The 27,062-nt window shown below is 54.8% G+C and overlaps 2 protein-coding genes across 6 annotated transcripts; one reads left to right on the top strand and one right to left on the bottom strand.

The window, feature by feature from the left end:
- The first annotated feature begins 9,243 nt into the window (after positions 1 to 9,243).
- Positions 9,244 to 16,104, top strand: SYDE1 (synapse defective Rho GTPase homolog 1). 4 transcript variants are annotated; one of them, XM_029217716.1, is made up of 9 exons: positions 9,244 to 9,367; positions 10,944 to 11,285; positions 11,387 to 11,712; positions 11,839 to 12,031; positions 12,207 to 12,421; positions 13,075 to 13,201; positions 13,415 to 13,575; positions 14,175 to 14,400; positions 14,702 to 16,104. In XM_029217716.1, the coding sequence occupies exons 1-9, from the start codon at positions 9,280 to 9,282 to the stop codon at positions 15,103 to 15,105; spliced, it is 2,082 nt and encodes a 693-aa protein (XP_029073549.1). In that variant the 5' UTR covers positions 9,244 to 9,279; the 3' UTR covers positions 15,106 to 16,104. The 4 variants fall into 4 exon arrangements, with proteins under 4 accessions (XP_029073549.1, XP_029073548.1, XP_029073547.1 ...); XM_029217715.1 differs by having other exon boundaries at positions 11,387 to 12,031; XM_029217714.1 differs by lacking the exon at positions 9,244 to 9,367 and having other exon boundaries at positions 10,832 to 11,285; positions 11,387 to 12,031.
- Positions 16,105 to 16,111: 7 nt separating this feature from the next.
- On the bottom strand, positions 16,112 to 26,189 carry ILVBL (ilvB acetolactate synthase like). 2 transcript variants are annotated; one of them, XM_029217717.1, is made up of 16 exons: positions 25,934 to 26,189; positions 25,251 to 25,395; positions 23,777 to 23,978; positions 23,527 to 23,654; positions 23,303 to 23,441; positions 23,103 to 23,214; positions 20,315 to 20,414; positions 20,083 to 20,180; positions 19,837 to 19,973; positions 18,723 to 18,857; positions 17,559 to 17,673; positions 17,300 to 17,469; positions 17,153 to 17,223; positions 16,999 to 17,070; positions 16,717 to 16,822; positions 16,112 to 16,587 (listed from the first exon to the last, which is right to left on the bottom strand). In XM_029217717.1, exons 2-16 carry the CDS (start codon positions 25,383 to 25,385, stop codon positions 16,409 to 16,411), a joined length of 1,899 nt encoding a protein of 632 aa, XP_029073550.1. In that variant the 5' UTR covers positions 25,386 to 25,395; positions 25,934 to 26,189; the 3' UTR covers positions 16,112 to 16,408. The 2 variants fall into 2 exon arrangements, with proteins under 2 accessions (XP_029073550.1, XP_029073551.1); XM_029217718.1 differs by having other exon boundaries at positions 16,116 to 16,587; positions 25,683 to 25,946.
- Between the last annotated feature and the right edge of the window lie 873 nt (positions 26,190 to 27,062).

Raw genomic sequence — 27,062 nt, 5'->3', positions numbered from 1 at the left:
ACCCTACAAGGTAGGTAATATAACTCCTTATTTTGCAGATGAAGAAACTGAAGCTTGAAAAGTGAAGCTGCTAATAAGCCATAGCGAAAATTCAGAGGACCCTTCCCATAGCCCCAGGTCTTAATGACACACAATATTGTCTAGAACTCGGTGCCTAAAGCAGGGGTTTGCAAACTACAGTCCATGGGCCAAATCCATCCAACAGCCTGTTTTTTGTATGGCCTGCAAGTTAAAAATGGTTTTTACATTTTTAAATGGTTGGTAAAAAATTTTTTTTAATTTTTTTTTTTTTTTTTGGCTGCACCACACGGCATACAGGATCCCAGTGCCCAACCAGGGATCGAACCTGTGCCCATTGCAGTAGAAGCGTGGATTCTTAACCACTGGACCACCAGGAAAGTCCTGGAAATTTTTTTAAAGTAAGACTATATTGTGACAGATTGAAATTATATAAAATACAAATTTTAGAGCCCTTAAATAAAGTTTTATGGGAACACAGCAACACCCATTAGTTTATGTATCATATATGACTGTTTTCAAGCTACAAGGCAGAGTTGGGTAGTCTTGATAGAGACCCCATGGTGTGCAAAATCTAAAATATTTACTATCTGGCCCTTTACAGAAGGATTTGCTGACCTCTTTTCTATAGAAAAAGTAAAGCCTGATACTCAAAGTTGTCCATAAATCAGAGGCATCAATATTATTGGGAGTTTGTTAGAAATGAAGACTCAGACGTCATACCAGACCACTAAATCGTAATTTTAACAACCCCAGGGGAGTTACATGAGCCTTAATGTTTGAGGATCACCGGGATAGATGGGGGATGGAGGGAAGCTGTAGAGATTTGGAACTTGAATAGGCCATCTGTTCAGAAATATGAGCGAACCATACCTGGGGCATTTTCCATTTTTCCCTGCCCTAGACAGGGTCCTGGAGAGGATGATGGTCCATGTCAAATGCTTTGAAAGAACTGCAACTACAGTTGTAGTAAATGGCCATCAGGTGGCGATAATGCCATTTCACAAAATGGATTAAAAGGGGCTCTTTTTCAGAAACACAGATCCTGGCTGTGATCTGGCCCAGTTCCACCCACCTCCGATGTACTCATCCCCTGGGAGCGAACAGCACGTGCAACGTTCTCTTGGTGGGACAGAGCCCACAGTGAGGGGAGAGTGAGTGCAGGGAGCTGTGGTCAGACCTCACCACAGGGATTGGACAAAGGGCAGAGGGGACAATGATAAGGGTTAAGCAGGTGTATGGAAGGGCAGGTGTTTCAGAACAAGCCTGCTGCTAAGTTATACCATGGGTTAGGGATGAGCAAACTTTTTCTGTAAAGGACCAGAGAGTAAATATCAGCTTTATGAGACATACAGTCTCTGTTGCAATGACGACTCAGCTCTGAGGCTATAGCGAGGAAGCCACGGTAGAGAGTACATTGAGGAAGGTGCGTGGCTGAGCACCCATGAAACTTTATTGACACTGAAACTTGGATTTCATATCATTTTACATATCACAAAATATAGTACTTTTTTTAACCATTGCATTGAAAAATGTATTAGAGTCATCAAAATGATGCAGAAAGATTCTCAACTAATATCTACCTTCTGTGTATTCCTCTTCCCCAAATTGTAGCAATAACATATAGCACGTAGGGGGTTTCGTTTGTTTGTTTGTTTGTTTTTGTGGTACGCGGGCTTCTCACTGTTGTGGCCTCTCCCGTTGTGGAGCACAGGCTCCGGACGCGCAGGCTCAGCGGCCATGGCTCACGGACCCAGCCACTCCGCGGCACGTGGGATCTTCCCGGACCGGGGCACGCACGAACCCGTGTCCCCTGCATCGGCAGGCGGACTCTCAACCACTGCGCCACCAGGGAAGCCCCGTTTGTTTGTTTTAAAGAAAGTAAAACGTATTGTAGAAATGGATCTGGCTGTTTGGGTTTTAGTGACAGGTATTTGTCCACTCCTTTTCTCCCCTCCCCTCCCCCACCCCAGAAACCCTCCTACATACTTGCCTCTCCTAATATGGCTGGCTACCTTGCAACAGGTGCTCCCAAACATAACAACTACCAAAATATCTTGACTACATCTCACAAAGAGGAAATCGGGAAGAAGGTTCCACCTTCTGTATCAACTGTCTAGGTTCCACGATTACAGAAAAACTCTAGTTAATTTGCAACCCAGAAAATCCTGTCTAAAATCTGCCGTCTAATGTGGGCTTTCTAAAATTATGTCTCACTGGACATGTTAATCCTATGGTTATCACTAAGTCTTCTTTCATGGGCACTAGGTTTGAAAGTCTTAATTACAAAACAAAATTATCAAAAGTAGAATGAAATTTGGTTCGTGAACTGTAGTCTTTGGTTTTCAACCATCTAAAAAATTTAAAAACCGTTCATAGCTCAAGAGCCAGATTTGGCCCTCAGGCCCTAGTTGGCAAACGCTTGTATAGACGGATGGGAGTGACAAGCAGCAGGGAGACCAAAAGGGACTAAAAAGTGAGAGGTGAGGCAAGCTGAATCCCAGTATCAGAAAAGAAAGGGATAAACAAAGATGGTGCCACAGGACCTTTATATATGCTGCTCCTGTCTCTCCACTCCCACCTTGAGTTAATGCCTCCCCAGTTTTGATATTTCAATGCAAACCCCACTTTAAGGAAGCCTCCCCTCACCCCCTCCCTATCCCAGCTACGTCAGGTGCTCATTATCCCCTCATTCTCCTCACCATATCAATGATTTTTATATTCATTTGTGTGACTCTTTGATGAATGTCTATTTCATCCACTTAACTGTGAGCTGAGAGCCAGGGAGCCATACCTGCATGGTTCACAGGGCTCAGCAGTCACTCAAAATTTACTTGTTGAGTGAATGAATGAATGAATGAATGAACAAATGAATGGATGGATGGATGGGTGGATGGAAAGGCAATGTGATGGCAAGACTCTAGGATGCCACACGAGGTGGTCGGGTAGGCTGGGTTGGAACAGAGATGTCTAACACTCAATGATAAATTGCTACAGTTGCAACGTAAGCTTCCCCTCCACTCTCCCAAACTTCAGTAAAACCCATTCCACACGCAGGGGCCTTGGGTGAGTGGGTTTCTGATGAAATCAAGGAGAGGAGGAAGTGCCTCATCCTATAGACCAGGAACACTGAGCTTACAGTGAAACTATTTAATTCAGCAACAACAGGGGATCATGAGAAAATCATCATCTAGAGATCTGCCAAAATCTCAGCAAAGATGTTGGAAGAGGTTTGAGCCAATCTTATCTAGATCTGAAGGAGAAGAATGACCCTGGACAGCATGAAAGTACAATAACATGTCTTTCTCTCCATATGGGATTTTATCTGGTATTTAAAGCAGTTGTAGAGATTCATATACTGAGGATCATAGAGGGAAAGTGACTGTCCCAAGGTCACATGCTGGATTAGGGTGGGGTGGGGAGGAATTCCAATCCAACCTGGTATGACCCTAAAACCTGATCCCTCCCTCCACCATGATGCTGGATGGCCTCTGAGGTGGGTGACTTTCCCAAGATCATGCTGCAGCTTGGGACAGTTCAAGTTGTGCCCATGTGGGGTTCTGGGGGACAAAACGTACCACCAGAGTGGGTAGAAAGCCATTTCCAGCAGGACACGAGGAAGGATTCAGTAAGGCTTGAGCCCAAGATCTTGGAAAGGGAGCTCCTACTTCCAAATGTACATTTGCCAGAGGTTTGGGGAGTCACTTCCTTCTCTACGAATCTGTGTAGTGGGAGGTCTCCAAGACCACACTCAGGTTCAATGATTCACTAGAAGGACTCACAGAACTCAGCAAAGTTGTTATATTCATGGTTTATTACAGGGAAAGGATACAGATTAAACTCAGCAAAGGTAAAAGGCACATGGAGCAGGGTCCAAGAGAGACCAGGCACAAGCTTCCAGTTGTCCCCTCCCTGTGGTATCACGTGGACAGTGCTTAATTCTCCCAGCAATAATGTGTGACAACACACACAGTGTACTGCCAACCAGGGTAGCTCCCTCGAGTCTTGGTGCCCAGGATTTTCACTGGGGTTGGCCACTGTTTTAGTTTCCTAGGGCTGCCATAACAACGCACCACAGATTAGGTGGCTTTAACAACAGAAATTTATTTTCTCACAGTTCTGGAGGCTGGAAGTCTGAGATCCAGGTGTCATAGATGGCCATCTTCTCCCTGTCTCTTCCCATCATCTTCCCTCTGTGTGCACTCATGTCTGTGTCCAAATTTCTTCTTCTTAGGATGGCAGTCATATTGGATTAAAGACTTCATTTTTATTTAATCACATGTTTAAAGACTCTATCTCTGGGACTTCCCTGGTAGTGCAGTGGTTAAGAATCCACCTACCAATGCAGGGTACATGGGTTCAATCCCTGGTCTGGGAAGATCCCACACGCCATGGAGCAACAAAGCCCATGTGCCACAACTACTGAGCCTGCACTCTAGAGCCCACAAGACACAACTACTGAAGCCCATGTGCTGCAACTACTGAAGCCCACACGCCTAGAACCTGTGCTCCGCAACAAGAGAAGCCACCGCAATGAGAAGCCCGCACACCGCAACAAAGAGTAGGCCCTGCTCACTGCAAATAGAGAAGGCCCGTGTGCAGCAACAAAGACCCATTGCAGCCAAAAATTTTTTTTTAATTTTTAAAAAGACTCTATCTTCAAATACAGTCACAGTCTAAAGTACTGGGGGGTTAAGACTTCAACATATGAATTGGGAAGGGCACACAATTCAGCCCATAACAGCCACATGCATGGCTCATCTTAGTTAGTCTCTGGCCCCTCCAGAGGTTAAACTGATACAGTGTGGCCCAATGCCCCCACTATAAATCTCACTGTTAGCATAAATTAACTGGCATGGCCCCCAGGTATACAAAGAGATTCTTACCAGGTAGGATACTCCAGAGGCTTACAGGCTACATCCCAGGAGCCAGCCAAGGGCCAGACCTTTCTTTGGAATGTGCAGGAGAGCCGGAGACCTCGGAGGGAGGAGGGAGGAGCTAAAGAATGACACGAGGTCTCTGCCTGGCCCTGCCCACCCCAGGCTTCTTGTCCCCATTTGATCGGCCACTCTTATCCAGGTTGCCTCCTTACCTCTGGGACAACCAGCATCTGGGAGGCCCTGGTGGCCACGCTAACACCCCCAGGCACTGCAAGCTGGGCACTAGGGCAGCTCTTGACATGGCTGCAGGTAGCTAATTGCCAAATGTGTGCCAGGGCCTGCGCAGAGGCCTTGCCAGCAAGAAAGCCCAGCAGAGCTAATAAAAGGGAGGTACTGCATGTGCAACAGGGGGCCCTGCTGTACCTCAGCTTCAGCTCCACAGCTGCCTGACAGGGCTTTTCCAAGGGCCATTGGGAGGCTCTGGCCAAGATATGCCGCCCCTCTGACTGCCTCCCAGGTGATACCACATCCTGCCTCAGGAAGATGCCACATGGTAACTCAACCACCCTCTGTCCCTCTAGTTCCTCAATGCCACCACAGTGGACATCTCTGGGCAGCCACCTCTTCCCTGGTGCCTCTGAGGACGGACTCCCCACCAAGGAGGACTGTGCAGGCTGCTGCAATTGCCTCATCCTGGAAGATAACAGATGTATGTGAGCCTCCAGTGTGGGGACAACTGGAATAAAAACAGGAGGTGGATGAGACTCCCCATAACCAGCTCCATCTTCCATTTCCCAGGAACAAAGGACCCCCAGAGAGGTAGCAGATGGGGGAATTAGCCCACAGACACATGTCCCATTCCCAACACCTCCTATTCCCATAACCTTGATAATAGGGGGAGTTATTCTTCCCTTTGGATGGGTGAGGAAACTGAGGCCTAGAGAGAATGTCTTCATTTGGTGTTTCCCAGAAGCTGATCCTGAGATAAGTATTCAAGGGCAAGTAGTTTATTTGGAAAGTGATATAGGAAATGCTGAAAGGGAGGTGGAGAAGTGAGACAGGGAAGGGAAGGGAACCAGTAAAGAGTGCATTGATATGCAAGTTTCCACTGGGGGCAGCTGGAACTCAATCCCATGGGGACCTCTGAGAATCAGTGTGGAAAACACACCTTAGTCACTCCGTACAAGGGGTGAGGAAGCTAGGGTACTTATCCACCAACTTCCATTGTCTGCCACAGAGGTGTAGAGCTCCACTCAAACCTGACCTACCCCCCTGCCTGCATTTCAACAAATCCCTGTATCTGCTGGGGGCTGATTTATCCATCAAGAATCATAAGCATAGCACATAAGCCAACAATGTGAATATTTGGAGGAAAGAAAACACATACACACACACTCCAAAATCCAAACAGCAACTAGCAAAATTCAGATGAATAATTGTACAAACTTCACGAAGTGTGAAATTTAGCATTCATAATCATTGTATACAGTTTGTAGATCATTTGTTCTCACTTATCAAGAATTTCTGATTGCTGAGAAAGAATCATTGCCAACTGTGAATTAAATGAGCTACATGTAGCCAAATAAATGCAACAGGAAAAGTACAGAAACCCTGTCAAAAGGGTTTACCAAAAACATAACAAATATTGATGTGACCTGTGAGCGTTCTTCAATCATCTGACATGATATGGGTGGGGCCAAGGGCTGCTCTCACCCCTACATTGGTCTCCAGCTCCTCTGAGTTAGAGTACCCCAAAGTACCCTAGTCCTACAGCCCTTCCCCTCAACTTGTGAAGAGGTGTTGTCTTGACCCCCGACCTCTCTCTCCACTGTTGGCAGTTGCCTCAAAGGCATCTGGGCAGGGATCTGGTGGTGTGCACTCCACTCTCAACCTGGCTCCTCCCAAACACACACATCCACGGAAAATTAGGGACTTCCCTGTTGGTGCCGTGGTTAAGAATCTGCCTGCCAATGCAGGGGACACAGGTTCGAGCCCTGGTCCGGGAAGATCCACATGCCACGGGGCAACTAAGCCCATGTGCCACAACTACTGAGCCTGCACTCTAGAGCCCACAAGCCACAGCTCCTGAGCCTGCATGCCACAACTACTGAAGCCTGCGTGCCTAGAGCCTATGCTCCATAACAAGAGAAGCCACCACAACAAGAAGCCTGTGTGCCACAACGAAGAGTAGTCCCCACTCGCCACAACTAGAGAAAGCCCGCGTGCAGCAATGAAGACCCAACACAGCCAAAAATAAATAAATTTATTTTTAAAAATTGTTAAGAAAAATTAACAGAGCCTGAGACCTGTGGGACACCATCAACCATACCATTATATGCGTAACAGGAATCCCAGAAGGAGAGAAGAGAAAGGGACAGAAAGAATAGTTGAAGAAATAATGGCCCCAAAATTGCCCAACGTTGATGAAAGACATGAATCTACACATCCAAGAATCTCAATGATCTCAAAGTAGGATAAGCACAGAGATCTGCACCAAGACATATTATCACCACACACACACAACCTCCTCTGTACAGGCCTCCATCACCTGGCACCTGATCTCCCACCTGAACATTCAGCAGTGAATAAGACAGACAAGTATTACCTGGTCAGCCCCAGTCTGAACAAGGAGACAGATAAACTAACACAAATCACTGAACTATAAAGTTCAAGCTGTGGCAAGTGTTAGAAGAAATGAAACGCAGTGATGTAATAATGACTGGACAGTGGTAGGTGGTCAGGGAGGGGAGGGCCTCCCAAGGAAGTGCCATTGGACCTAAAGGATGAGAAAAAGGCAGCTTCAAATGAACTAGTGTTTTCCAGGCAGAGGGAACTGCAAGTGCAAAGGGACTGGGGCAGGAACAGTTTGATGTGAAGGAGAATCGGAGAGGAGGTCATGGGGGGCCATGAGGACAACAAAGGATATGAGGCCAGAAGTCTTGTTGTGGCTGGATTTTATTTGTGGGAATCTGGATTTTATTTTAGGTGGGGTGAGCAGTTATGGGAAGACTGTTCAGCAGGGATGTGCTATGATCTGATTTCAGGTTTTTAAGTCCACTCTGGGCACAGCATGGAGAATGGAATATAGGAGTGAGGCAGGTTAAATTTTCCAAAATGGCCACAATAATATCTCCCACCCCACATTCTCTTGCACAAAGAATGTTACAAGGTCACCTTGACACACCACCCATTGACAGAGGTGGAGTCTATGTTCCTTTCCCTTGAATCTGGTGCCGGAAGTAACACAGTGTGACATTCCAAGCTGGATCAGAAAAGATAATGTAGCTTCTGCCTTTTACTTTTTTTTTTTTTTTTGCGGTACACGGGCCTCTCACTGTTGTGGCCTCTCCCGTTGTGGAGCACAGGCTCTGGACGTGCAGGCTCAGCGGCCATGGCTCACGGGCCTAACCGCTCTGCGACATGTGGGTTCTTCCCCGACCGGGGCACGAACCTGTGTCCCCTGCATCGGCAGGCGGACTCTCAACCACTGCGCCACCAGGGAAGCCCTGCCTTGTTCATTTTTGAAACCCTGGGTGGCTATGTAAGAATCCCAACTACCCTGACTACTGACCTGCTAGGAGGAACCCAGTTCACACCAAGAGGCCTGTGGAGGTGCCCTAGTCCACAGCCCCTGCAGAGGTCCCAGCCCACACCTGGCATCAACTGCAAGTGAACATGCCTCCAGATGATTCTGGCCCCTCATTTGTTGAATCACCCCTAAGCCTCTAAGTCTTTCCAACTGAGGAGTAGAAACAATCAACGTCAGCTCTGCCCTGCCCCAATTCCTGACCCACAGCATCTGTGAGCATCATGAAACGGCTGTTTGGGATGGTTTGTTAAAGAGCAGTAGTAACTGGAATTGGGGGGAAAGGGGAGTGGAGAACTGGGTGGAGGAGGGAGGCACCAGAGTGGCATCCGGGAAACTAAGGAAGAGGGGGTGACATCAAAACGAGTGGTGCCAGGGCTTGCACCAGGCTGGAGCAGTGGATGGGAGGAAAGAGAAGGGATTTGTTCAGGATGCATTTTGGAAGTAAACCCCAGAGAACTTTCTGTAGGCGATCACCAACGGAGGGTGGATAATAGGAAAGACTAGGGCCCGCGACTGCGCCCAGATATTCAGAGCTGGAGCCCAGGAAGGTAGCACAGAGCCCCCGTTCCCTCCCCCTCCCGGCCCGGGCGACTGACTACATCTCCCAGCATCGCTCGCTCAGGCCGCGGGAAGGGGAAAAAAAAAAAAAAAGTTTGGGCCAAGCATTCCCGGAATGCGCTTCCTGCTGGCGCGGGGCGGGGGGCGGGCGGGGAGGCCCGGGCGGGGCGGGGAGGGCGGGGGGCGGCGCGGCCGGAGCCCGGGGCGCGCACTCCGCCCGGCCCGGGCCCCAGCATGGCCGAGCCGCTACTCAGGAAAACCTTCTCCCGCCTTCGGGGCCGGGAGAAACTTCCCCGGAAAAAGTCAGACGCGAAGGAGCGCGGTGAGAGGGGGAGGTGGGGAAGAAGGGGCGCCGAACCCCACCCGGCCTGGAAGCGGGTCCTGGGGCCCCAAGGATGGACAGGGGAAGCCCTGCGGAGCCCCCTGCGGAGCCCCCTGCGGGCCGGGGTTGGGGGCCGGGGCACGCAAAGGTCCTGAAAGTAACGGGCTGGGGGGAGAGGGGGCGCGGACCGTTAGGTGCGCCTGGCCAGGGATGCCAGCGCTTCGGCTCCTTGGGAGGCCCGGGAGGGGGCCTCGCCCCTGACAGGAAATGGGGCCGAGGCAGAGCGCCTGGAGAGTGCAGGGGAGGAGGAGCTGGGAGGCCTAGAAACTGGGGCTTATTCAGGCCGGGCAGGGGACACCCTGAGCCCTGGAGACCTGGGATGGGAGATGGGGGCGTACTCCTGCAGAGGGAGAGAGGTGGTGCATCAATCATGGTGGCTACCCCCCACCCCCTCTCACCTATTAACCAGTGACTGCAGCTACACCCAACCTTAGGCAGCCCCGAGAAACTGTCCCCTTTATACAGATGGGGAAACTGAGGCACGGAGCAGTTGGGTCATTTACCCAGTGCCAGTGAAGTGACTTAACAGCTCTGTGGAGTATGCTACTAAATGAACCCAGAGAGAGAGTCCTGGGGAGTGGAAATCTGAAGTGACCAGAGGAGGGAGTCCTTAAAGAAATCAGAGCTGCGTGGGACAGGAAGTCCCGGAAAGGAAGGAGTTAAAGGAGGGAGGGCAGAAGACTCCATGGATCTGACCTCCCCCCAGCCCTTCCCAAAGATTCCCAAGGTTCCCAGAGCAGAGAGAAGGGACAGGGGTGCCCACGCACAAACACACACAGGAAACAGCCCGGGATGTCACAGAGAGGAGGATGGAGCAGGAGGGGGAGGTCCCAAGGGGGAGGCATTGACCGTGGGGGTCAGTCCTGGGCTGAGAGACGGTGGCAGGGGTTTGGAAGACAGGCAGGGAGGTGGGGAGTGACATGCTGCAGGTATGGGAGAACCCAGCAGGCACTCACTCACTGTCGTGCCTGCTCCTGTCTTCCAAGCAAGCTAGGCAGCGTCCACTGTGGGCTATGCGCTTGACCAAGATATGAGTGCCTATGAAGTGCTCTCCATGTTGAGCTCCGTGAAGCCTCCCTGAAGGGCGGCATCAAATCCCCACATTTCACAGGAGGACACTGAGGCTCAGAGATGGAAAGTGACTTGCCCAAAGCCACCCAGTGAGAAGGGACAAGGGCAGGGCTCCATGCAGAGTAAACGAGAGGTGTAGGGAGGGGAATGCAAATGCAAATGTAAACGAGGGGAATGCAGGGCCCAGGCCCAAAGAAACCCCACCAGACCTCTGAGGCTGGAGAGCAGAGGGACAGAGTCCTGTTTGGGATACCAGGGCCAGGGAGGTTGGGGAGGAGGCCGCAAGCTGGTAACAGATGAGACTGCTGGCCTGCAACCACCCATTCCAAATGAATGTGTGGAGTGTCAGTGCTGAGTGCATTCTCCTGCTGGGGGAAGAGCCCTGGGCCGGGACTGCTCTGGGAGCAGTGGGAGGCCAAGTCTCACAACCCTTGCTCTCTGCCAGGCCGCCCAGCCCAGCGCCCGGAGCCCAGTCCTCCAGAACCAGAGCCCCTGGCCCCGGAAGGATCCCAGGCTGGAGCAGAGGGGCCCCCCAGCCCCGAGGCATCGCGGAGCCCGGCTCGGGGTGCCTACCTGCAGAGCCTGGAGCCCAGCAGCCGCCGATGGGTGCTGGGCGGGGCCAAGCCACCAGATGAGGCCACCTTGGGGCCCGGGGCAGCTGGCAGTAGGGAGCCGGCTGGTGAGATCTGGTACAACCCCATCCCTGAGGAGGACCCCAGACTCCCGGCACCTGAGCTCCCAGGCCCACAGCCAGGCTCAGCTGAGCAGGAGAGCCTGGCCTCCCCAGGTGAGCACAAGCCTCACACCCCGGGACCCCCAAGATGACTACAAGCCTCACCCCCATCCCGAGCCCAGATTTCTGGACCCTGAGGTCTGCTCTCCCCATAGGCGCAGCCCCCGCCAGTCCCCCAACCAAAGCCTCCCGCACCAAGTCCCCAGGCCCGGCCAGGCGGCTCTCAATGAAGATGAAGAAGCTGCCCGAGCTGCGGCGCCGCCTGAGTCTGCGGAGCACCCGGGCTGGCCGAGAGCGTGAGCGAGCCGCCCCCGCGGGGTCCGTCATCAGCCGTTACCACCTGGACAGCAGCGTGGGGACCCCGGGGCGGGCGGCAGTGTCTGAGGGCGCACGGGGCCTGAGGGCCGGTTACCTCAGTGATGGCGACTCTCCTGAGCGCCCAGCAGGGCCCCCGTCGCCCACCGCCTTCCGCCCCTATGAGGTGGGCCCATCGGCCCGGACACCCCCCACTGCACTCTGGGGCCGCCTCAGCCTGCACCTGTACGGGCTGGGGGGGCTGCGACCGGCACCTGGGGCCACTCCGCGAGACCTCTGCTGCCTGCTGCAGGTGGATGGGGTGGCCCGGGCCCGAACGGGGCCGCTGCGTGGGGGGCCAGACTTCCTGCGGCTGGACCACACCTTCCACCTGGAACTCGAGGCCGCGCGGCTGCTGCGGGCCCTGGTGCTGGCGTGGGACCCCGGCGTCCGGCGGCACCGGCCCTGCGCCCAGGGTACTGTGCTGCTGCCCACGGTTTTCCGAGGTAGGATGCATGGCTGCAGGGGAGGTGTAGGGCACAGGATTCAGCTCAGGGCTCCCTCCTTCCTCCAGAGTGCCCAGGGTACTAAGCCCAGGATGGGGCGTGGGTTGGAGTAGGGACCAGGGCACGGGAGCCCGTGGGGGCAGACTAGACTCAGGAGGTCCCCTTGTGTCTTCAGGGTGCGAGGCCCAGCAGCTGGCTGTGCGCCTGGAGCCCCAAGGGCTGCTGTATGCCAAGCTGACCCTGTCGGAGCAACAGGAAGCACCAGGCACAGCTGAGCCCCGAGTCTTCGGGCTGCCCCTGCCACTGCTGGTGGAGCGGGAACAGTCCCCGGGCCAGGTGCCCCTCATCATCCAGAAGTGTGTTGGGCAGATCGAGCGCCGAGGGCTACGGGTAAGTCCCTCACCCCACCCTAGCTAGGCCCAAGACCTCAGAACATCTCCCCAGAACACCTAGGGTATGGAGGCCAGGCTTCCCCCTACCCCACCTGGGGAACTCCTGGCTCCAATCCCAGCCTAGACAAGGGCAGGAGCTCCCGCTCCCTCCAGACCCTAGCACCTAGCCCAGAATTCATGGGTCATCTGTTCATTTAGTAACGTAGGATCCCAGCCGTTCTGGAGCTCAGAGTCTGATGGGGGAAAAGACATGACTCTAATAAATCACATATGTAAAACTGTGGCTGGGATAAGAGCAAAGAAACTGGGAGAGCTTAAAGCAGGACCTGACCCACTTGGTTGGGGTAGTCAAGGAAGGCTTTCCAGAGGAGGTGACAAGTAAGCTGAAAATGAGTCAGAGTTTCCTGAGTCAAAGGATGTTGGTGCCAGGACAAGTGATCCAGAGGGTCTACAGGGCCAGGCTGTCCAGGCAGCCAGGTGGGATCCCCAATGACAGGCGTCAGAGGAGCAGGAAGGCAGCCAGTGAAGCTACAGCCAGCCCCCAACCTCTCAGCCCATTGCCACTGTGATCTAGGCCTCTGGCCCTCACCCACAGGGCCCTGATCAGTCTGTGGCCCTGACAAGAGGACATCTCTCTGCTCCTGCCCCCAGGTAGTGGGGCTGTACCGTCTGTGTGGCTCAGCAGCCGTGAAGAAAGAGCTTCGAGATGCCTTTGAGCGGGACAGTGCAGCTGTCTGCCTCTCCGAGGACCTGTACCCCGATATCAATGTCATCACTGGTCAGCATGCCCCTTCTCTCTCCTGCCTGCTCCCCATTCAACCCTCACCTCAAGGCAGTCCCTGTGGTCCCTCTGGGACCTCACCCCTTCTGTTGGCCTTGTTTTCACCTTCCTGCACCTATCCTCCTCCTGTTCCCCTGCTCCCAGCCCCAGCTGAATCTCCAGCCTCAGAAACCAGGGGTGCCCTGACCAGAGTGGGCCCTGTATCCACAGGCATCCTCAAGGATTATCTGCGGGAGCTGCCTACCCCGCTCATCACCCAGCCCCTCTATCAGGTGGTGTTGGAGGCCATGGCCCGAGAGCCCCCAAGCAGGGCTCCTTCCAGCACCGAGGGCACCCGTGGGCTCCTCAGCTGCCTGCCAGATGTGGAGAGGGTGAGTTGGGCCTGGTGGGAGCAGGCAAGACAGGGAGTGGGCTGACATCAGCAGAATGTTTCACCCATGCCTGGGCCTGTGATGGCCATGAATGTGTGGCATTGTTACAATTCTAGAAAATAGGTGCTATTAGTATCCCCACTTTATAGATACGGAAGCCAAAGCCCAGAGCAGTTGAGTGAGTTACTTAAGGTTTCACAGGCAGAATGTATCAAAAATACAGACTCTGAACACAGGTGTGTCAACCTACCATAAGGGAAGTTCCTGGCTGTGGTATCCTGGACAAGTCCCGACCCTCTCTGTGCCTCAATATCCTCATCTATAAAATGGGATTAATACCAGCCCTGCCTAACACACAGAGGAGTAGGCTCAAGCCCAAGTTCTGCCATTTCAAAGTTGAGTTACCTTTCGCTTCAGTCTCCCCTCCAGCAAAATGGGATCATAATACTAATACCTAATGGTTAAGTCTTAGCTGGGTCATCACCCAGCTATGAGACCTTGAACCTCAGCTTCCCCATTCTGAACCGCCTTAGTCTCCCTCAGGAGCGACAGGGGACCGGCTTTGCCCACCTCATGCTCTCCCAACCCTCTCCTCTCAGGCTACATTGACGCTTCTCCTGGACCACCTGCGCCTTGTCTCCTCCTTCCACGCCCACAACCGCATGACTCCGCAGAACCTGGCCGTTTGCTTCGGTCCTGTGCTGCTGCCGGCGCGCCAGGCACCCGCCAGGCCCCGCATCCGCAGCTCTGGCCCGGGCCTCTCGAATGCAGTGGACTTCAAGCGCCACATCGAGGTGTTGCACTACCTGCTGCAAGCCTGGCCAGGTGAGCTGGCCCTCGCCCCCGCCCCCGCGCCGCCGATCGTAGCCAGGCTGCCGCTACGATGCTTTCTCCAGTGGCCAATCAGAGTCTCGGGCTTCAGGCAAGCCACGCCCCCTAGTCCCAGTAAGCTGGTACCTGGTTGCCTCAGCAACCAGTTCTAGCTCAGCCAGTGAAATCCTGATCCGGTCGAAGGCCTTGCCTTTCGACCGGCCAATCAGGGGCCTGGCTACCTAAGCAGCCAATCAGAGGTCTAGTCGCCACCGCTGGGCGTGACATCATCCAAGCCCTCCCTCTCCCTCCGCAGATCCGCGCAGGCCCCCAGAGGCTCCGGAACTGGTGCCGTACCTGCGGCCCAAACGACAGCCGCCGCTGCACTTGCCGCTAGCAAGCCCCGAAGTGGTGACTCGGCCCCGCGGCCGGGGCGGCCCCGAGAGCCCCCCGAGCAACCGCTACGCCGGTGACTGGAGCGTTTGCGGGCGGGACTTCCTGCCTTGTGGGCGGGACTTCCTGTCCGGGCCGGACTACGACCACGTGACGGGCAGCGACAGCGAAGACGAGGACGAAGAGGCTGGCGAGCCGACGGTCGCCACCGACTTCGAAGACGACTTCGAGGCTCCCTTCAACCCGCACCTGAACCTCAAAGACTTTGATGCCCTCATCATGGACCTGGAGAGAGAGCTCTCCAAGCAGATCAACGTGTGTCTGTGAGCCGGGCGGGGCCGGACCCCGATTACTAAGGCCGGGCTTCTGGTTGCTAAGGCGGAGCCCTAACGACCTAGGGGGACCAGACCTGTAGCTCAGGCCTAGCTCCTGGTTCCTGGGGAGTTGCCTAGTGACCAGCCAACCCATTGCTGAGAATCATTCCTCGTTTCCAGTGCTCAACATTTGGGCACTGGTTGCGAAGGCCGGGGATTGGGAATTTTCGGGACCAGCTATCGTGGCCATCTTTTCTGAGTACCAAGGGCTTCTTCCCGGCTGCCAAAAGGCAGTTCTGCTTGCAGGGCTGGCTGGCCTCTCTTGCTTCCCCTTAGCCAGGGAAACGCCAGTTACTGTGAGCATCGCCCTGGGATGGTGAGACACCCCCCCAGTCAGTCCTCTTGCTGCTGCCAACCAAATCAGTATTAGCTTTGAGCACTGCACTCTGCTTCTCCCTCGGCGGGCCCAAGGACTATCATGAGGTACTGTTTGAGGCAGGGTGGGGGAAAGCCCCTATCCTGGGCTCTGGCTGGATAGGGGCAGCCTGAGGCTTATGGGAAAACAGCTGGTTTCCCCACCCTCTTTTCCAAGGAAAACCCCATGATTGCCTCAAACCAGCAAAAGTAGATAGCAGAGTATGGCCCTTCCTCCCCCCAATTCTTCCTCCCCATTCCTGAACAAATTGAGCACTTATAAGACCTCCCTTTCGGAGGGGCCCCACCTGAAGTGTCAGGCTGGGGGCATTTTGGTACGGAACATATTTATTGCCTCCGTGCGTGTGTGTCTGTGTGTGAGGACTAGTGTGCATGGACATGTCTAGAGCAGGCATGTGGGGCTCTTTCAGGGACCACAGAGCGGGGAAAGAGTTTGCAGTGCCCAGGCACCCTGAAATCTCCAGTAATGGTGCCTCAGTGAGCCCCAGAGTTCCAGTGGGAGAGTAGGGTCCCCTCCTGTCTCCTCCCTCTTTCCCTCACTTCCATCTTTGTGGACAATAAATCAGTATGCACAGGTTCTGGGATGAGTACTTGCGCCCACATGGACCGGAGGTGGTTTATTCAATGTGTAAGAGAAAAAGGGGAGAAAGGACACAGCTGAGCCCACAAAGAAAAAGGCCCAAGGGCTCTCCAGTGCTGCCAAGGAGCCTCTCTGAGCTCTGAGCCCTCCAGCCCCTCCTTGTCCTCAGGGAGGGTTCTAGGGTCACTGGGCCTCATGGGATAGGCCCAGGGCAAGCAAGGATGAGAAACCAGCCTGGCACAAATCAGCTTGGCACAGTCCAGGGGTGGGAAGAGAGCCAAGGGCACTGACCCATGAGGCCCTACACGGCAATGGAGCCATCTCGGAAGTCTGTCCTCCCGATGAGGATGTTGACCACAACTGGGTGGCCATCTTGGCACTGCTGCTGGGCATCATGCAGCACCTTGACCACCTGATCCTCACTCTCTCGTGAAAGTAGCAAGCCCTGGGCTCCCAGTCCCATGGCCGCCTTGTGATAACCTAAAAGGGGAGATCAAGTCAGAATGATGGCAGAACCCAGCCTACCATGCAGCTAGCCCAGGAGAGGAACATACATTCAGCTGGGCCTAAAACAGCTTTCCCCCTTCCCGCCCATTTCAGGCCCCTCACCAGTGTAAGCCAAGCCACAGGCCACATTGCTGCCCAGACAGGGCACCTGCTCCCGAGAAATCTGGGTCCAGCCAGCATCATTCCCTATCAAAGCCATCACTGGGATCTGCAGGAAGAGGATGAGGCCAGGCCACAGCCTTCAGTCCCAGGGCTTGGCCAGCCACAGGTCAAAGACAGGGACAGGACCCCTGCGAACCAAGCAGCTCCCTCCCCAGCCCACCCCACCCCTGATGACATCTCCCAGAACCCCACGCTATGAGCTTCCCTTGGTCACCCGGTCACCTTGTGTCTGACGAAGGTGTCAAATTCGATGAGGCTGTAGCCAAAGGCTCCATCCCCAAACAGGCACCAGACCTGAGGGGGTACCAAGGATGGCTGGGGTGGCTCACAGCCCAGAAAGCAGCAAGCCCCCTGCCCCCAGCACACTCTGACTCACCTCGGCATCCGGCTGACACAGTTTGGCGCCAAGTGCAAATCCCGCACCAACCCCCAGAGTACCGAAGGCCCCTAGAAGAACCAAGAGCAGGTGGGTGTGAAGGGGCCCCGACGACGCAAGCTGCCCCAGGCATAGGCCCGCCCTTACCAGGATCGAGCCAGCGCAGGGGGCCACGGGGCTGCACCAGGTGGGCAGCTGTACCCACGAAGTCCCCACCATCGACCACCAGAATGGAGTTGTCGGGCAGAGTTTCCTCCACCAGCTGCAGTACCCGCACCGGGTTAAGGTGCTCGGCTACAGGCATCGATGCCTTCTCCCTGTGATGGAGCAATGCAAGTCAGCAGAGCCAGCGGCATGGGCCCCCGGGAACCCGCAACCCCCCAAGTCCACTCTACCCAGCCCCCACCTAAAGGTCTGCTCCTTCTGTCGGTCAGCCTGCCGAAGCTCCTCTGCCCAGTCTGAGGCCCATGTCTGGCCCTGAAGGCCCTGTGCCAGCTTCACCATGAAGGAGCCCACGTCTCCTGGGGAAGGAAGAGGGCACAGCTGCAGGGAGATGGCCTTCTCCTGCCCTTCAAGCACCAGAGGCCCAAAGACAGCAGGAAGCGAACAGGCATCTGCACAGGAGGCAAAGAAGCAGGCCAGGGGGTCCTAGCACAAAATGGGTGAAACACACCCCAGAGCCTGCCGGAACCAAGTTAGGGCAACAGGGGTGTGAGGGAGAGCAAGGCCAAAGAAACTAGGTTTAGGGAGCACAAAGTGGGTTAGAAACTCACATCAGCCTCTGTCTCCTGCCTCCCCATCACACCCCAGATCAGGCAGTCCTGTCAATTCTGCCTCTGAAACACATCACTAAAAACACCTCCATCCTCCAAGCACATCTCTACAATCCAGGCATGCAGAGTGCTTGTACAGTGAACAAATAAACAAGCCAGTGATGATGTACTCTTCCCCATCTCCATTTTAGAAATGATCACGCAGAGGCTCAGCGAAGTTGAGTTTCTCCTCCCTCTCCATCCCCACTCCAGGCCTCATCGTTTCTGTCCTGCCCTAACAGGCCCCTTGCCTCCACCCGGTTCCCTCCAACTTGCTGCCCACCAGCTGCTACAGTGGATCTTCCCAAACATGAACGCAAATGGTGCCACTTCTCTGCTCGACACAAGTTGCCTCTCGCCTGCACCGCAGGGTAGAGTCAACGTCCTTGGAACGATGGGCAAAGCAGGGCCTGGAAAGGCCGTGGAAGAGGACTGAACAGGGGTGGAGGAACCACGACAGGACAAGAGAGACCTCGGGGCAGGTCCTAAGGGCAGCAGGCGACATGGGAGAGTACAGACAGGGGATGTGATCACACGCACATTCCCAGGCCTTCCCTCTGGTGCCCACCCTACCATTAGTTCATCCAGAAGCACCCCATCAGTCTAAGGACCAAATAGGCATCTCTGGCCGACTCGGGGCCCCCTGGGGCACGGTCCAGGCCTTGGTCACCAGCACCCAGCTCAAGCCAGCTGCAGCAGAGGCCAGGAGGAGAGGGACCGGAAAGAACACATATGTGTGGGGGCTGCTAGGGGCTCACCCTGCACAGCCTCCTGGGGCTTCCAGAACATGTCTGAGTTCATCGACATCTCTTTCCGGTTGCGGTTGACAATGATGATCTTGCTGCTGCGGCTGAGGACACGGCCATAGGACAGACGGAAGTCACACACCGTTCCTGGGATAGGGGACAGAGTCTCGGTGGACAAAGGGCCAGCATCCTGGGGAGTACCCGCTACCTTACTCAATCCACCATGGTAGACTGAATGCATAAAGGTCTTCACCTCTCCCTGTACCAGTGTCACCCGCAATGAGACTTTGCAGCTCCCCACCCCATGAACCTGGGCTGGCCTCAGGACGTGCTTTGGCCCATAGAATGTGAGAGAAGTGATGGCATGTGTTCCTGAGGCCAGACCTCCAGAAGCCCTGCAGCTTCCACTCTCTCCCTCTCACATAAACTTGCTCCCCAAGCCCTGCATGTTTCTCAACATACACCAAGTAAACAAGCCCAGGCTAGCCTGCTGGATGATGAGAAACATGGAGGAGGTAGGGGAGAGTGAAAGAACTCAGTTACCCCAGCTGAGGCCTAGCTAGCCCAGCCTACAGCCAACCAACCCCCAAGTTACAAGCCAGCCCAGCCCGGATCAGCACAGCTGCCTTCCCGCCTCTCTGAGTGCAGACTCAGGAATGAGCCCTACCAAAATGACAAAAACTACCACCTAACCCCAGGTGGGTCTTGAGAAATGATAAGTGCATTTTAAGCCACTGAGTTCACGGTGGTTATTATACAACAATAGCTAACTGATACAACTATTATGTCTCTGGCAGGATTCAAGCACTTTATGTAAAAATATATATGCTGTAGGTGTACGTGCTGTGTAAATGCTGTATAACGCGTACAAATGCAAATGCTGTACACAAAGTACCACAGGTGCCCGCTATCTTTGTGTAAAGCTGGGTCACAGGACACAACTGCAACCTGGCGGGGTTTACCTGAATTTCAGGTCCAGGGGAAGGGGGGTGGTGAGAGGTAGGAGGGTGGCTGATTATGAGAGTGGGGTGCCAGCCAGTACCTGACTAGGAGGGGCAGGGTTACACGATTAGGGAGGTACCTAGTGGGAGGGAAAGGAAACGGAGGGTGGGAGGATGAGGCCCACCTGCCAGGACGACAACATCTGCCTTCTTCAGGGCGGCGCTGCGGTTCTGCCGGATGTGAAGGGGGTGGCTCCGGCCCAGCAGTCCCCGCGCCATCCCGCCCAGGAAGCAGGGGACACCCAGGGTCTCCACAGCAACCCTAGGGGTCCAGGCGGAACAGAGGCGAGTGTGGCCAAGGGCCTGCCCCTCCTCACAGGGCCCCAGGGGACCAGGGATGTGACAGTAAGGGCAAGCCTGAGGCTTCTCACCGAAGTTTGTCTGAGGGTGTCGGAGGCAACAGGGCCTGGCTCCCAAGCAGCACAAGGGGCCTTTTGGCCCGGCTCAGGATCTCAACACAGCGCTGAACCTGGGGCAAGAGGTGGGGCTCAAATAGCCAACCCTGAGTCACCATCAGTCCCCAAGATCACAGCCCCAGTACTGGTTCAGAGAGAAGCCACACAGCAGGTGGGGGTCCCTGGCCAGGGCACAGAGGCAATTCACCTGCTGAGGGGAAGCCTGAGGGATGTCCAGAGGCAGAGGCCCCTCAGGCTGAGGCTCCCAGGCTCCTGCAAAGAGGTTGGCCAGGTAATTCTCTAAGTACCTGCGAAGGGGAGAGGAAGAGTCAGTTACCAGGAGCCATACCAGGGTTCCAGAAGCTGAAGGAGGAGAAGGGCCGGGAAAGGGACCAGGAAGGCAGTAGGACAGGGACAGAGGTACAAAAGCAACAGCCCAGGGACAGACAGACCCCAGTGGCTGAGTGCCCAGTGGCCTGTTTCCCCTCAGAAGGTTCTGGTGACCATCCCAACCTGACACAGACCCTCAAAAACAAGTGCCACCGGCGTGGAGTGCCAGAATCAGGGGCCATGGTTGCGGGGTCAGACGGAGGTGGGCTTGAGTTCTGGCTCTGCTGCTTCCTGTGTGACTGTGGGTGAGTGACTCAACTTTTCTGAGCTTCCTCCTCTGTAAAATGTAAAAGGCAACATCTCTCCCAAGGTTCAGTGATCTAGCCACTCAGGATATAAAGCACATTGCAAAACACTCGATTAATTGGAGTTATTAAAAATCGTCCGTACCCTTGCCTTTCTCTGGCTTCTGATGTCTCCTTACTCATTGGGTCACAGGGCCCTGACCTTCCATGAGGCCCTGTGCAGGGCCCTGGAGACACAAAGATAAATCCCGCTCAGCCCTGCCCTCAAGGACACCCAATCCAGCCAAAAGTACACATGTGGGCATCAGCCGGCTAGAATTAGTCAGAGCCTGAAGCTTCTGTTTCTCTTTCGAGGAGGAGTAAAGATCGCAGAAAATGAGAAGAGACCAAGGATGGAACCATGGGGAACCCTAACATGGAAAGAAAAGGCAAGACGCTAGCCAGCCTTGCAGGGGACTAGTTCCCTAATCGTGTCAGAGGAAGGTTGGGAGACACCTTGCCTTACGCTTGGTATGACACTGGACTCAGCCCTATTCTTATTTAAGATAATAATGGTTCATTCCTTTATACTTCAGCATATGCTTTGCACTGTCAAAATAATCTCATTTTATTCATCACAGAATCTCAGTCTAGAGAGAAAAGGCAACGTTGGTCCATCTTACAGATGAGGAAGCTGACGTCATATATTTAATCACAATATGTGTAGGTCAAATCATTACGCTGTAACCTTAGACTTACACAGTGCTGTATGTCAAGTATATCTCAATAAAACTGGGAGGAAAAAAAAAAGGTTTAATCATTTGTTCAAGGTTAACACAGCTAGTTAGTGGCAGTCCTGGGATTCGAACCCATCTCTCTGGACTTTCATTTCACTCATTATAGATGGAACACAGCTCTGTGGATAAAGCATCGAAGGTTCCTCCGGGCTGAATCCTAGTGCGCCATTAACAAACTGGACAACTTCATGCAAGTCATTCAACTGCCTTGGGTCTCAGTTACCTAATCTATGAAATGGGCATAATAATACCTCTGAGTCTTAACTCAAAGGGTTGTTATAAAAGACATGTGAGTAAACCTGCTACTCCTTGAGCTGGCCCTCGAGGTGCTTCTCACACGCCCGTGTGCAGGGACCTCTCTGTCCTGTTCATGCCCATCCAGGTACCTAGCACATAGCAGCACTCGCTAAATATTTGGAGGGGGAATGGAAGGCAGAGGGGCAAGGACAGGCAAATGCAAGGGACAGAGGGCAAAGAGGAGGAGGAGGAGGAAAATTGATTCTCCTTTCTTTTTTTTATTTTTTTTTTTGCGGTACGCGGGCCTCTCACTGTTGTGGCCTCTCCCGTTGCAGAGCATAGGCTCCAGACGCGCAGGCTCAGCAGCCATGGCTCACGGGCCTAGCCGCTCCGCGGCATGTGGGATCTTCCCGGACCGGGGCACGAACCCGTGTCCCCTGCATCGGCAGGCGGACTCTCAACCAGTGCACCACCAGGGAAGCCCTGATTCTCCTTTCTGCACCCTGTTTCAGCCAGGCCCACCTCAGTGGTGACCAAAAGTGGATCCTTTTCATGTACCTCTGCTAGGGCTATGCCCCTACTTAGAACCCTTTTTATCCCGTCAACAGAAAGAAACTCCCCCTTGAAACTTGTAGCTCTTCCAGCAAAACCTTCAAGCTTGTCCCAGGCCAGCCCCACTGACCTGCTCTCTCCAACATCCTGGCCACTCACCACTCAAAAGTCCCACAGTGGTCCCAGACTGAGCTGTGCCCATGTCATGGGCCCATAGGGACACATCGTTCCCTTATCCTGGCCTGCTGGAGGTCCAGGCACTCGTATGTGATCCATCCAGATGTATCCCACAGCTACCACCCAGATTCCAGACCACCATCATCTCTCATCCCAGTGACCGCCACACCTCCTCCCTGGCTTCCCAGCTTCCACCTGACCCCAAAGTCCACACTCCAGCAACAGCCAGAGGGAACGTAATAAAAACCCAAGCCAGGGTATCCAGTGCCAATGCTTAAGGCCCTGCAGTGCCTCTCAATGGACCTCAAATTAAAAACAAAGCCCCAGGTCTGCCAAGTGGCTCCTGCTGGCTGCTCTGAGCTCAGTCTCTGCCCCTCTCCCCTTGGCTCACCTGCTGCCACCACATGGGCCACTTTGCTTTCCCAACCCACCAACTTCATTCCTGCCTCAGCACATGTGCATATTCTATTTCCTCTACCTGGAATGCTCTTCCCAAGGCTGGCTCCTCTCAACTGATGTGCAAATCAATGAATGAGTCAAAGGAGAGATGGGTGCTAGCAGGAGGTTGCAGGAGAAGCCAGCGGATAGGGGAGGATATGGTAGGAGTTGGGCTACTAACCAGGAGACCCCTCGACCCACGAGGCCCTTGGGCGGCTTAGCTGACACCATCTCCTTCTGAACCATGAAGTAGGGGTACAGCACATCAATAGGCAGTTCCACAAACACCGGGCCTGCATGGACAGGGAGAGCGCTGAGTCTGCTGTGTCTCCCAGCCCCCAGGCCCTAGGGCCTGACCACTGCCCAGCCCCCGCCCCGCACCTGGGGTGCCCGACTGAGCAGCAGCCATCGCGGCCCTCAGGGTGGGAATGATCTCCCGCACCCTCTGCACAGAAGCACAAAACTTGCAGAGTGGCCGGAACAGGGACATCTGATCAATAGCCTGGAGTGCGCCCCGGTTCTGGTGGAGACAGGAGTCCAGGGAGTCAACACATGAGAACTTCCAGGCTCCCTGGGGCCCCTGCCACCCCTCAAGAAGAGGGTACCTGCAGCAGGGTGCTGGCAGCCCCACCCAGAAGCAGGACTGGGGACTGGGCTATCTGGGCATTCTTCACCGCAGTCACTGTGTTGGTGAGGCCGGGGCCCGCTGTCACCGCCACCACGCCCACTGTCCCTGAAACACAAACCGTGTCACAGCTGTGTCCACCCTCCTGGCCAGCCCCCACATCAAAAAACCCTGCCCCTCAAAGACATCCCAGTCTCACCAGCCCCTAGCCCTCTCCACTCTGCCCTCACCGGTCAGGCGGGCCACAGCATCAGCAGCAAAGACGGCTGTGACTTCGTGGCGGGTGTCCACCACGCGGATGCCCAGCTTCTCACAGGCCACCAGCAGTGGGGAAATATGCCCGCCGACCAGCGTGAAAAGGAACCGCACGCCATGGGCCCTCAGCACGGCTGCCACATTCTCCCCACCATGCCGGATGCTTGCCTTGTCCACCTGGGCCCGAAAAGGGGGAGAAGCGAGATTGTCAAGGACCAGGGCACGGGCACCAGGGCAGGTGGGAAGAGGGACAATCCCCCTCCCCCAGGAAGGAGGACAGGGGCAGGGTCGGAGGGCAGGGGAAGCTTGGTGTTGCTTAGGCACATATTACACTATACACCTGGCTCAGAGGAGGACATATCATCTTATCAGATCCTCCTGATGTTATATCCTTTTACAACTACAGAGATCAAGACTGCTGAGCAAGACTCAAAGTCCCATAGAACCCATGCTCTTAAAGCCCCCCACTCTGTAACACTGCCCGCCTCAGGGATGGTGGAGCAAGCAGGAAGAGAGGTTAGGGAAGGTGGATCCACAGAACCCAAGGGAGTCTGGCCAGGGGCCATCTGCTGGGACTCCAGAACGGCCTGCTCTCCAGTATCAGGGCATCTTAACGTGACTGCTGACTCCAGCCTACCAGACTCCCTCCTACTCACTGGGCCCAGTTAACAGGCCGCCAGCCGCCACGTGCCTGACATGGGAGCAGCCTGCTGACAAAGACAGTGCTTCTGCACAGCAACGCACACCAGAGGCCTTTGCCTTAAATCTCCACGAATCCTCAAGTTGCTGCTGGTTAGGAGAGGAAGGACTGGGGAGGGGTCAGGGTTGCTCCAGGTTAGGAGAGGAAAGACTAGGGAGAGGGTCTGGGGAAGGGGTAAATTTCTGAGAGAGGAGGCAAGTGGTTCAGAGCAAGGTCTGTGGGGTCAGCTCTTCCCCAAACAGGTCTCCTAACACAAGCTATCACACAACCTCTCTGAGCCTCGGTTTCCTCTTGTGGAAAATGAAGACAGAAACAAGAGTATCTATTCCGGAATGTATTGGGTACGTGGGAAAATCCCTCTGAAGCGCTGAGCTCAGCAGACAGCAACTGTCACAAAAGAGTCACAGCCGTCCACGTCCTCTGGTGCCTGCTCTCTGCACTCTGACCCCATCGTGTTACGGAGCACTGCTCCGTGAAAAGGGCTCGAGGCCCCTGAGGAAGGAGGTGGGCGGGGGGTTGAGTGCCCAGGCAGGTGTAGCCTCCCTGTGACCTCTTCCTAGAGGCAACGTCCAGAGCCCCGTAAGCAGCTCAGCAACAGCGACAGGATACTGGAAAGAATCTCCCGACCAGTCCCTCTGGATTAATCGGACCTCACTCTCCCCGCCTATAAAATGGGTTAGCTGGAAAGAACGCTGGAAGTCCATTCCTTTGGCTGCCCCCGGCCCGTCTCCCTTGTATTTCCCCTGAACCTTGTGCATCAACTGATAGAAGAGCCCCAGGCGGTGAGCGGCACCCAGCAAGGCGGCCACTAGCGTCGCGAAACCCAGGAGCAGGAAAGAGGGGAAGAAGCCCCCAGCAGGGGCGGCAGCCTCGGGCGTCTCCATGAGATGGCACCTAAGGGAGAAAGGGCAGGGCTAGGACGTTGGCGCGACAATTAAATTATCCAGAAGAAGGCACGCCCCCTCTCCCAGCCCAGATCCCGGGCCACGCCCCTTGGCACGAGTTTCTGCGCGGCCACGCCCCTTACACCCCCAGGCTCCGGACCAGGCCAAAACTCTCAGACACCTGACCACGCCTCTTACAACGCCAGCCCACCCCCCTTACGTCACCACAACCACCTAACGAGGTCACCACAGGTCAATGCGGCGACAAAGCCTCAAGATAGCTATTTTCCTACTTACCTACTTCTCAAAGGATCGGCGGGAAGCCCCGCCTCTCTCTGACATCAAGGACCCGAATCTCAGCCCTAGTGGTGAGCCCACCCCACGTCTACGCCCCCAAGTTAGCGTGCACGACCCTCTCCACAAGCCAGACCCCTCCCCCCTAGCGAGCGCCCGGGACCGAGCCTGTCCCCCGACCCCAGGCCTCGAGTCGAGGTCAGGTTGCATTGGGATGCTTCTCCAACCCCCAGGGCATTTTAACCTTCACCTACAGGAAATGGCGCTAACTCCAGAGGAATTCCGCTGCCTTCGTGTCACGTGAACAGGCGCGCGGCTTGAACAGGCTGGGCCGGACAGCTGTGGCCTTGCCCCTTTTGCCCACTTGGATCCGGGTCGCCCTGTAGTCCGGCCCGACGCGCGTGCGCTCAGCTTCAGGGCACCTCCTATAAGAGCCCTGTCTCTACTGGCCGCCGTTGCACAGGCTCCGCCCTCCCTCGCTTCCTATTGGCTCGCACTGCAGGCCTCACGCTTTTTTTTTTTTTTTTTTTTTTTTTTTTTTTACAAGAGGCCACGCCCCTCGGCGGCTTCCAGTAGCCGGGAGTTTGGCGCGATCCACCTTCCTCGGCCTTCCATTGGCCCAGCATTGCAGGCCCACAGGTTCCGGGCCTTCCGAGCCCAGCCCGCTTTCCACACCAGGCGTGCTGTATGCCCCTTCACGTTGGCCGAGCACGGACGATTTCGGACCTCCTGCCCAGTGTCCACCATCCGGGACTCTCACCCCAAACAAACCCTGCCCCTCGCTCTAGCTCCAGGCCCTGCCTCCCAACCCACCGCAATTCAGCTGAGGCAGAGGTCCGCCCCCTCTCCCCTATCCGCGCCTACGCTGTTGCCTCTACCCTTGTAAGCCCTGCCCACTTCCCCGGACGCTTGGAGTTTTTCTGCTTCCGGTGCAAGGGAATGGGCCCTCTGAGTGGTCCCCGGTTCCAACCAGGGCTTCACCACGTTGCAGCCGTCTGGCATCTGGAAAATGATCTCCGCATCAGTACAAGGGGAGTAATTCTGGTCCCTAGCGCCCTACTTTCCTACAAGACTGACTTCCATCCCTTGTCAACTTCTGGGATTTCCCTCCAAGGATTCCACCCCATCGTTAATTTTATTTTATATTGAATCATTCCTAGGTTTTCATTTCACCCATTAAAAAGAAAAAAACACCCTCCGATGGCCCCACATTCTCCACTTGTGACTGTCCATTTGCTCCTTTTTTTAGCAAAATCCATCTATACTTACTGTCTCCGTAAGCTCTTCTCCTATTCTTGAACCCACTCCAAACAGGCTCTTACCCGCCTCTCTATAAGAGCTGCTCTGGATTATTCCAACAGTCTCCAAACCAGTCCCTCTCCC

The sequence above is a fragment of the Monodon monoceros genome, unplaced genomic scaffold (assembly GCF_005190385.1).
Source record: "Monodon monoceros isolate NGI ecotype Baffin Bay Population unplaced genomic scaffold, NGI_Narwhal_1 Super_Scaffold_12, whole genome shotgun sequence".
Taxonomy (NCBI): Eukaryota; Metazoa; Chordata; class Mammalia; order Artiodactyla; family Monodontidae; genus Monodon; species Monodon monoceros.
This window is presented reverse-complemented; position numbering and strand designations above follow the sequence as displayed.

What these genes read in the sequence shown, in the direction of transcription:
- SYDE1 (XM_029217713.1), top strand. Translation starts at nt 10,832, where the DNA reads ATGTGTGGAGTGTCAGTGCTGAGTGCATTCTCCTGCTGGGGGAAGAGC. An exon ending in GGAGAGCCTGGCCTCCCCAG is followed by an intron (nt 11,286 to 11,386) that starts GTGAGCACAAGC and finishes CTCTCCCCATAG; the next exon opens with GCGCAGCCCCCGCCAGTCCC. An exon ending in GCTGCCCACGGTTTTCCGAG is followed by an intron (nt 12,032 to 12,206) that starts GTAGGATGCATG and finishes TTGTGTCTTCAG; the next exon opens with GGTGCGAGGCCCAGCAGCTG.
- ILVBL (XM_029217717.1), bottom strand. Translation starts at nt 25,385, where the DNA reads ATGGAGACGCCCGAGGCTGCCGCCCCTGCTGGGGGCTTCTTCCCCTCT. An exon ending in TGCTGTGGCCCGCCTGACCG is followed by an intron (nt 23,655 to 23,776) that starts GTGAGGGCAGAG and finishes TTTGTGTTTCAG; the next exon opens with GGACAGTGGGCGTGGTGGCG. An exon ending in TGCTCAGTCGGGCACCCCAG is followed by an intron (nt 23,215 to 23,302) that starts GTGCGGGGCGGG and finishes CTGTCCATGCAG; the next exon opens with GCCCGGTGTTTGTGGAACTG.